This window comes from Emys orbicularis, chromosome 7, assembly GCF_028017835.1.
Source record: "Emys orbicularis isolate rEmyOrb1 chromosome 7, rEmyOrb1.hap1, whole genome shotgun sequence".
NCBI lineage: Eukaryota > Metazoa > Chordata > Testudines > Emydidae > Emys > Emys orbicularis.
This window is the reverse complement of record NC_088689.1, coordinates 31,961,846-31,972,742: the sequence shown is the minus strand read 5'-3', so window position 1 is coordinate 31,972,742 and position 10,897 is coordinate 31,961,846. Positions and strand designations below refer to the sequence as shown.

Below are 10,897 nucleotides of genomic sequence, written 5' to 3'. Positions count from 1 at the left end.
TGATTTTGCACTAGAATAGTTTAATTAACTAGCTAGTGACTAACATTTAATTTATTATTTTGGGTAGCTGTATTTGATCTGTTTTATCTTGATTTATACATCTGTCAGACTGCTGGAGGCTTTTATTGTAATTTCGATGTCCAGATCAATGTATCCCATCAGTTTTTCTTCTGAAAGCTAATGATTTTGGGCTGCATTAATTTTAAATGTAATCCGGGTTGCAACGACTTCCCCCTGGAGAATGGATGTATTTGATCTCGCCTCCTTTCAGTACTGTAGTTCTCCCAACATGCAGAAGTCAATAGCCGTATGTGGAAAAGACTTCAATCCCCATAGTTCTTTGGGTGAGCATGCGCCATAAGCTTGCAGTTGTCAAAGTGCTCTTGCCAGAGCGGTCGCCTATTTGTTATATAGCAAACCCGAAAGAAGAAAATAAATACTGTCATTGTATTGATCTTTAAATACAGAACACTCAAAGGTAACTGTTCCTAAGGAATTTCTGCGTTGACTGCTTGGGTTACTGCATACGAACGGAGCTGGTATTGTTATGGGGATATAGATTTCCTGTACTGGACTGTAAATTTGCACAAATACTTATACCAGCAATAATCAAGAGGCACCGCATATTAGCCCAATATTAGACATTGGTTGGCCCGTCTTTCAAAGTCATTTATTATCCAGTGTTTCTCCATTCAGACTGGCTTCATTCATTAAAGGTAGGTCTTGACCTTGACAAGAGGGTTGAATTTGTGCTGAAATTTTACCTTTAAGGAGTAATGGAAAACGGATGTGGATTACTATCCTCAGGATAAAGTTAATATACAAATAACTAAGGAAAGATATGTATCTGAAACAACTGCTGGGGTGGCCACTGTACGATTACTTGGTGAGTTAGTGAATCAAGTACACTTTATTGAAGGCAGGATTTTAACCTTTCAATTGTTTTTTGTAGAACATAACTTTCTAAATGGGTGCATCAAAAAGTAAGGAAGGATTATAGGTGTTATCTTTTCCCCCCTTTATCCTATGGAATGCCCAGCAATTTTATTTAGTTCTAACAGTTATGGTGATTTTGATAGAAATTCAGCTAATGGAAAGCTACCCGAAGCCTGGGATATTGTGGCTTGCTGCAGTACGGCTTTAAACTGCCTCGAAAGGTTTCCTGCACCTCTCTCTCTCTTCTATCCCCCCCCCCCCCCCCCCTCGCAGCAGCAGCAGAGCTGCGTGATACAGATGCAATAGTTTACTCCTTTCTTCCTAGGAATTTGGCTTAATGCTGTATCACTGTATGGACTGTTAAAGACATAATTGTTGGACTTACTTATTTGAATAGAGAATAAAATAAACAGAAAACGTAACGTAACTGGTAGCAGAACCTGTCCCGTCAATTATCTCTAAAGCAAAAGCGTGTGTATGTATATATTGTGTGAATAAAATATAGAGTTTGAACTAGATGGAAACAGCTAATATTTAAATAATCTTTGTAAAGTGCAATCTTAAACGAAAGCCATGGGTCATATAAAAATGGCTAATATAAGAAATTAAACTTTGTCTTCACGCTCCTTGACACCCTTCCTAACCAGCTGTTTAATTTGACATCACGTTATTTTGCTGCAATTAAATAGCAATCTAAAAGTCAAGTGCTTTTTAGAAATACAAACGCCATATGGTTAGAACAATTAAAAATGTGCTTAGGGATTCAGAGATGCCTACTTTTATTGACATGGCTACTTGATTAAAATTAGTCATAAATTAATAGACTTATTTAAAATATTGTCACGAACTTTTTTTGTGTGTGGCCTCTTTAATTGTAAATACGTCTGCGAAATTTGGGGGTGGTTGCTCTGATAGTTGCTTGCAGAGGTCGAGGAGTAGCGAATGCATATACCTTACTCTGGTACTGAGTTTTAAAATAAGGTTAACATTTGTATTACTTGACCTGATGTATTTTATAAGAAGTACCTTTCTAATAGGTATAGGACTTGCTCACACTACATAAATTTAATTTCATAACGTTTTAACTTGTTTATATTTAGTGATTGACTTGTCAGTTGCATCTTTAAATCATTCAGTCCCTTTCATATGGAAGAAAGGTGGTTTTTAAAATGTGTGCGTGTATAAATGTATACATTAAATGTTTTGATTCGCCCCACTTTTTAAATGTTGTGTTGAAAGGAACAGAGACTTTAGTATTTAAAATACTAACTCCAAGCTCTGCTTATAATTTTGGCCTGAGATCTTAAAAGTATTCTATTCTGTAGATTTCACATATATAGTCCTGTCTGTAGTGAGTATATCCGATATACACAAGGAAGGGACTGTCCTAGGATGCAAAAACCCTGTTTTATAGAGAATAACCCTGAAGTGAAAAATCTTAAGGTCATCAGAGGCAAATACAACCTTGTTTTGTTTTTCAATCAGAGTTGATGCTTATGCATCTGGCCAAACAGTAAACTGTCAGGAAAGAAAAGGCCAGTAAATGATGTGCAGCTAAGAACGTCTTCCATTATCAGCTCAAGAGTCTGAGCATGTTGTGTGGTGTTAAATGGAATAATTGAAAACCTGTTTGTTAATTAAGGGAAATGGGCATCCTGCTCCTTTAAAGGTCTCCTCGTATGGAAGGGGGTGGAGGAGAGTAAAGGCTGGTGTCTTTTTAACCTTGCTGAAGGACGCAGCAGTATTTATTGACGTATGCAAATAACTGGGGAGGAGGAGGAGGGTGCTTGGAAAAACAGGAACCAGAATCAGTTTCTCATTGCAGGGTGAGAGCTCTGAGTTCCGGTGTAAGAGAAAAGAGACGTGGCGAAATTGCTGTATATCTCTGCCCTATAAGCACATCTCTCATTTAGATTGAAAGGAATCAAGGCATCAGAAAGGGTGAAGCCTCTTAAATTATATTTGAAGGCAAGCTAGCACGATCACACTGATTAAACATTGCACTCCTAAATGGGGGAGGAGGGGGAATTACGGATTTGCCTTGCAACTAGCAATGGCACGGGATTTTAGCAAGCAAAATACCAAAGCAGTGCGGCTAGTGGTATGAATGAGAATAATAACCTGTCTTTGTGTTTCCCCCCTCACCCCCCACCACTGTTTCAGCTGCACAAACCATGCAGGATGATTTACTGATGGACAAAAGCAAAGCCCAGCCCCGGCAGCAGCAGCAGCAAGATCCAAACGCAGCAGAAACCCCTTCTACACCCATCTCATCAGAGACGTCTAAACCGGAGGACAGCAGCCCAGTGACTAGTATCGGCACAGCAACTTCTGTCCAAAATAGCAAGGAGAAGATGCAGATGGAGTCCCCCATCTTGCCTGGCTTGAGTTTTCACCAGCCTCAGCAGGAACCTACACCCGGCACCTCGTTGTCTCCGTCCTTCGGCAGCACCTGGTCTACAGGGACCACAAACACAGTGGATGATAGTTTTTTCCAAGGGATTACCCCAGTCAATGGCACAATGCTTTTCCAGAATTTCCCTCACCATGTCAACCCTGTGTTTGGTGGCACTTTCTCTCCCCAGATCGGCCTAGCTCAGACTCAGCACCACCACCATCAGCAGCAGCAAGCCCAACAGCAGCAGCAAAGGAGATCACCTGTGAGTCCCAATCAGGCACCTTTTGCCCAGAGAAATGCTGCTTACAGCCATCAGCCCATTATGACCAGCAAACCGTCTTCCTCCTCTGCCTCTTCCTCTTCCTCCTCCAGCTGGAATAACCACCAAAATGCAGCCTGGAGTACACCTTCCAACCCCTGGGGTGGGTTGCAAGCTGGCAGGGACCCTCGAAGGGCAGTAGGAGTGGGGGTTGGGGTAGGAGTGGGGGTTGGGGTGCCTTCCCCCCTCAATCCTATTTCACCCCTCAAAAAACCTTTCTCCAGCAATGTCATTGCCCCTCCGAAGTTCCCACGGGCTCCACCCTTAACCCCCAAATCCTGGATGGAGGACAATGCCTTCAGGACCGACAATGGCAACAGTCTGTTGCCTTTTCAGGTAATGTCTTAATGCACCTTTTGCCCTTGTGACAGATATCTCAATGTTTTGTTTAAGGTGCACTCTGCACCAATATCTCATCTAGAAGGTAACATGTCATTTTCACCTTCCTCATAGCTCATGAGTATTTACTTCTTCTGAAATCGTACTGGCTGCTCTCAGAAATTGCACACTCAGATCCAAAATCTTGCATATGGACAATAGCCCTATTTTTCTTCTAATTTCACTTTTTTAAATTACTGCAAGGGGTTTTAACATTAGAAATCTGGTTGCTTTCAGGGAACATAGTTTCTATAGATTTTATATTCCATTCCTGTGGATGATAAATGTGTGTATTTAACTTGTATAGTATTTGCAAAAATCCTATATTATGTTAAATGGTGAGGAATATGGGGCTATTAATGTATAATAGCTGGCTTCAGATTTCTAACTAGAAGGCTAATTTTAAACAAAGATGCTTCTGAACCTGATATGCAGCTAATTACTTTTCACCATTAAAGAGGTTAATACTTATTGTTGAGATGTGGTTTAAGAAGGACTGTATTCACATAATGTATGCAATCAAATGTTGGAAACTTATCAAATGTGTAATCCAGTGTTGCATCCAGGGTGTAGGTTTTTGATACATCTAGAAGCGGCGTAGGTGTGTACAGAAGGAGTGCCGTATCTGTTTTTTTTCTAATAAGGAGATCTCTATTCAAATTGACATGATTTAGAAATGGTAGGGCAGTATTTATTATTTTGTAAATTAAAACATGTTATGCAGTTCAGTATATTTGCAGAGAAAAGAGACAATAGGACACGACCTTCAGAGCCATATTGCAATGGAGTCTATTTACTAGCTACATAGCTCTGAAATATTTAAAGCTGCAGTGTCCTTCACCAGTTTGGTATCTAAGATGACAAGGCGGATAAATTACAATTGAAACTGAGGGAAATAGAAGCTCTGCAATTTTAATGTGGAGTGAGGCTTGTCTTGGTGTTAAATACCTTTTTAAAGTGGAATAAATTAGGGTAGGCACTCTCACGTGTATCTGCATGAGATGAAAAGAATCCCCCTTTGTGCCAGTTATCATTTCCAGTCTCAGGTCAATTGGAATGCTTCTGTTTTACAATATTAAGTGATATGTATGCTTTTGCTTTAGAGAGACACTTTCTCAGAAGTTACAAACTGCTAAGTTTTTAACATATTACTGGTAATAATAGGAATGATGTTTAGATTGATACTTTGTGTTAGAAATGTAGGAAATAAGTAAAAAAGTTGATCAGCTTTAATGGATATTACTAGTCTAAAAAATATGCATTCCTTTGCATTTTCTGCAATTCAAATAGGGATGTTAAAGTGAGCCTTGAGACTTCATTTTGCTGCTTCATTCTGTTTAAAGGGAGACTTGCTAATTTCTTATTGGCTACCCTCAGTGGAGGAGGAACAGGTTTTATTGAGCTGCTGTCACTGTCTCTGTAGCATCAAAGAGTAAGCAACTCTTGAGACATTCTTTTCCCTGCTGAAGTTGTTACATCACCATGTTCTGAACAACATGAAAGGTTAATTGACATTAGCTAGCTTTTACCTATTCCTAAAGGTGACTAGTAGATGCATCCAAACTGGTACCCATACTTAAGTTCTCTAAAAATAAGATTTTACAAAATCTAAGACCAATAGCACTATTTGTGTGGTTTTAGTTACGGTAATTCTAATGGGAAGTGTCTTTTATAAATATACATTCTCCTGTAGTATTTGCAACCTAGACATAAGCAGTATTGTGCTAGTGCAGGAGTACCAAAAGTGAAAATTAATAGAAAATGCCATATATTAAACTTCTCATTCAGAAACAGGGAGCAGACCGCATATGTAGTGAAAAGTTAATTAGATTTTTAAAATTCAGTTTTGAAAGTCTAGGTGTTGTAACATAGGTCAGAAAAATTTACTTTCTTCAACATGAATTTTAACCTGCTAGTGGCCTATTAAACTAAAAACAAATATGTGCCAGTGACTACTTTTATGGCCAGGTGAAATATGAGACTCAAAAATTTTTCTAGTTGTCACAATGACCTTTTATAACACAAAATCTTGAGTTTTGCTTGAGGTAGTCTCCTGGATTAACAATTATTATTCCTGTCTGAGTCGTTTTTTCATCATTACTACACAGAATTTGCTGGAGAAGGAATCTTGTAACCGTAACATGGATTATATAGACAATTGTCTGGTTTTTATGTTTGCATAATTAAATTTCAGTTTCCTTTTTGTAGTGTAGTGACAGTTTATTTTAACATCTGTTGCCTGATATTTTGTCTTAGAAAAGTTGGGCAATGTGTTGGCACATGAAGGTTTGCTTATTGGCACTATCAAATAATTCTGGCAGGTTCATCAGTCTGTTAACCTTAATTACTTTGGTGGGGTTTTTTGTTGATTACAATGGTATCTTGCTGAACACTCTCTATCAATATGTTAGAGTGCATTAGTTAACTACTTTTACTATCTCATTTAATTTCCCCATGTTGAAATTTTTTAAACTGTAGACATATAACATATTAAACATAATAGAACGTATAAAGCAATGTTTTAAACACCCATATTTGCCTATTTATTGTTTGAGTCACATTGCTGTATCTTGCATTTCACAAACATTATGAACGAGGTCATTGCTCCGAGGAACTCAGTTTTGTTCAGACAACCTAGTTGAAGGATTAAAAAGTCAAAGGAGTTCTGGCAACATCTGAATTGTGACCAGTTTTGAGAGGCAAGTAAAAGATGCTTTGAAGGAGAAGGTTGTTCCTACCATAAGGGGCATTGTTATAAATAAAATAAAGGTGGAAAGCTGAAAGCAGAAGACATAAACAAAAAGAACAGTTGAAACAGGACTGGGTAAAACACAAAAAATAAGATGAGAGAATAAGAGAAGATGGGCAGACGTGGGGTGAGGACAGATGTATAGAGCCTACAAAGTGTCGATGGGAAACTTTTACTATATGAGATAGTGAAGGGATTCGAAGAGGTAGGGCTGATGAGGCAATAGAGGAAGATGATTGTCAGAATACTTAATAGTATCATTTTAACAAATTAGTGGAAGAGTCATTTCTCAGAAGTAGAACAGTTTCAGCATACAAAATATTCTGATGACCCTGCTGCTTTCCTCATTGTGCTTTTGATACATGTAAAAATACACAATTACAAGTTACATTTTGAATACATATAGGTATAACATAACATTTTGCTTCTACTGTGTGTGTGTGTGTGTGTGTGTGTGTGTGTGTGTGTACACACATACACAAGCATCTAATTGTTTTTCCAGTTTTTGATCAAACCCAGCTTTACTGACATATTTCTACTAGTGATATATTTAAAAGAATGTGAACATATCGCTTTTATATTTGATTTTAAAATACCATCTTTTAAGACTGATGTTGATCACAGCTAGAAGAAAGAGACTGCAATAATTATTTACATGGGGATTAATGGTTAGTTAGGTTGAGGCAATAGGGAGTCTTCCCACTGATTTTAATGGGAATTGGATTGGACCCATACAAATTTGTTAACTAAATTTAGAAAATAACTTCAATTTTGGCAATTGATATTTAATATTAAAGTGAATTTATAAATTCATAAATTAACACTTTTATATGTATTTAGTAGTGAAGCTCATTAATAGGTGCAAGTACTCTGCCATATGTTGTGCTGTCTTTGCTTACCAAAGTGAAATGGAGGGCAAAGGAATAGACACTATATCATGGTTACAATTCCAGCAAAATAACTTTTCCACCTGCTGATGGACTGCTCTTTAAGAAGCTAAGAGGCTTCTATCTGTCTTTTTAAATGTATAAGGTACTTCATGTTTTAAGATATTGGTATCTTTTTGAACTACAGCTATATTGCTGTTAATGTATATCCATGAAATACAATGATGCATAGAATAATTTTGTCTTCAAGCCCTAGAAGACCATTGCTAACTAAACTCTGCTAGCTTAAAAATAAGAGAACACCAGCTAAAATGTAACCTTTTTCATAAGGTAATGAATTAGTTATTTCACTGTCACAGTACAGTAATCGTATTTCTTGCTTGGTATTATAGTAACTTAAACAGGTCATCATATAGAAAATGATGGATGAGTGGCAATGAGAGTGCCCATTGAGAAATTTTTCATGTCACCAAATCTCCAATATGAAATGAATTCCATGCAATTTTCTACAGCCCATTTGTTAAAACTGAAACATTAATTAGTGCAATAACTATTAAAAATCCCTTTCCTTTTCTCTTAGATTTTAAATGTCTCTCTCATATAGTATTCAGGGGTCACTGTCCTTTTGGGGAATTTTAGGGTAGGTGTAAATCCATTTGCACAAGTAGGTTTTTTTTTTTTTTTTTTTTTTTTTTTAATTTTAATTCATAGTTCTAAATCTGACATTCTGGGTTATAATTTTTCTGATATGAGGTTAGTAGATTGACATTAAGTATGATTTGCTATGCAGTTACTGACATCAATACAGTCTTTTACAAGCACTCTTGAATATAGACAGATTCCTATTTCTTTGAAATAAATTTTTTTACATCAGCATTTAAAAACAGATTATCAAGGAAATTTTGCAAGATTAATATAATCAGATGTAACAAATATTTGTTTGAAATATATTTTTAAATCCTAAATTCAACCTGCTGTAGGTGGGATGTGTAACTATTATAAAAAATGGTCCATTTTGTTTGGCCTCACTCTTGTATTTCTGATTTTTTTTTTATAAGCAGTAGATGCCATGTTGGTCAGTGAAATATGTTGTTATAAAATGTTGTTAATTCAGCAAATTACTGAAAGATTTGAAATGAGTTTTTTAGATCTTTCAGGTTATGTACTATGTATTAGTACTTGAAATAAATGGAAATGTATGGGCAGTTGGAATTCCAGCTACATAAAAGCAGAGAATGTGCAACTTCTTGAAACACTAAAGGAACATTTAGTTGTTGTAGGAGTGACACAATCCCTTTTCCCCCTTGGGCAGGTTAGATACTTACCAACATAAATTATTCATTTACATGGTGAGTAATCTGATCAGAAATATTAATATGTGATCATTTTTTCCCCTGTCATCCTAATGATACTTTTAGCTCAACAGGTAAAGCTACCATACTGTTTGTAGCTAGTGACTTCAGAAATTGTGAATGGTTTTATCTTGTTTCGTTCAGACAATTAATTTGATTGTGTTCTACTATCTGCATTTCTTAGAATTACTGAAAATGTATTGGCATACTAAAAAAGAACTTGCAAAGACTAACATTCATAGGAGCTGATACAACGAAAGGCAAGTCTACACTACAGCTTAGGTCAATCTAATTTATCTTGCTCAAGGGTGTGAAAAAGCTCCCCCGTCAACATAACTTGCGCTTCTCAAAGAGGTTGAATAATTATGCCGATAGGAGAGCGTTTGCCCGTCAGCATAGTGCATCTTCACCAGACACGCTACAGTGACGCAGCTGGATCGGTGCAGCTGTGCCAACGTAGCGCCATAGTGTAGACTTGCCCTAAGACTAACGTTTAATATCTGGGTTCTTGTACAACTTCTGCATGCAACCACGAAATCTAGTGGCCTTCTGCACATAACACTCATCCCGAGCTTATTACACCATTTATTATTTGAAAGTGTCAAAATTTGGTCACTAAGTACTTATGGGCGAGTAAATGTATTTTTGATGTTATTTAATAAAGGTGGACTTTTAATTGATTCACTTAAACTCTTTGATTTATTGTGCTATATTAAGACTTTTTTCAATAGCTATGTTTTTGGCCAGGAACAATTGGGTAAGAGAGAATGACAGTTCCTGCTTCTGTGGGGAGATTATGCTAGTTATCCCTCCTCTTTATCCTCTTGCCCTTCCAATGCTGGGTGGTTGTTGCTAGAAGGCCCTACTTGTGGATATGGGAATAGGAATAGGTGGTGAGTGACTGGAGAGTTTGTAGCCTAGCAAAAGGAGAAGATATTATGAGCTAGCTGCCTAGATGGTGACCATTTCTATTTCTTAGGAGCTAGCAAAGTAGTTGTCCAATCCACCTTTCACACAGGATGTCTACCTTTCCTTTCTGGATACAAAGTGCCAGTAGGGAACAAATGCCAGTGGTATCTAATGTGAACTTCTACAATGACTGAATTGTGTGAATCTGCGCTTGTTTGGATTGGGTGATGTTGCCATATTTTGAAAGCATTTCTTTATCAAATAATTTGTGGGCAAGGGTAAATATGGCTAAATTTATTTAATATACCTTGATGGTGACCTTTCAAAGGTGAGCTAAGGCTGTCTGACTAGTTTTGTTCTCTGTCGTCTGGTTGAGGTAGTCATTACAAGTTTGGAAAGCCTATCAGAAAAAATCTTACACCTCTTTTTCGATTAAGAAACAAAAGAAAGGACACTTGTCCTAGATCACTAAAGTAAGTAAATTGTTTCCCAAAATTGTGAAATGAAGACATCACAAACTTCACCACCTTATGCTTCTTTGAGCTTGCTTTCTCAGACATAAACTCATACCAATGTGCACATATTTAAGAAGCGGGGTGGCGGGGGAGGAAAAACCCTACCAATCCAAAACACTTCACTGCACACACACATTTCATTCTGGAGAGAGGATGAGAACAAGAATAAACCACACATGACAATTTGTAGTCATGCTGCATAATACAATACTAGAAGGTGCTCAGATGCTACAGTGATGAGAGCAGCCTAAGAACCTGTTTAGAATTTATTAGAATGATGCTACAATACATCTGTAAGTGAAATGCAAGTATGCAGCTAAAACAGTATCTTCCTGTAGGAAGAATGAAAACTTTGATGAAATGAAGGGTACTGCTAATATAGTCTTTTAGTAGTTTCAGTCATTCTTTCTATTCATCCCGTATGTTATTGGCAGAATCAGGAGCTTGAATCAGA

At 37.1% G+C, this 10,897-nt stretch overlaps 1 protein-coding gene across 5 annotated transcripts in view; it reads left to right on the top strand.

Moving 5' to 3' along the window:
- Nucleotides 1-1,878: 1,878 nt before the first annotated feature.
- CPEB3 (cytoplasmic polyadenylation element binding protein 3) overlaps nucleotides 1,879-10,897 on the top strand; it is a 166,804-nt gene continuing 157,785 nt past the window's right edge. For 4 of the 5 annotated variants that reach the window (XM_065407242.1, XM_065407241.1, XM_065407240.1 and 1 more), the window contains exon 1: nucleotides 3,111-3,989. In XM_065407242.1, coding sequence (XP_065263314.1) covers nucleotides 3,111-3,989 — 879 coding nt within the window. Of the gene's footprint in view, nucleotides 1,898-3,099; nucleotides 3,990-10,897 lie in introns of those variants that run through there. The other variant, XM_065407238.1, reaches the window with a different exon arrangement.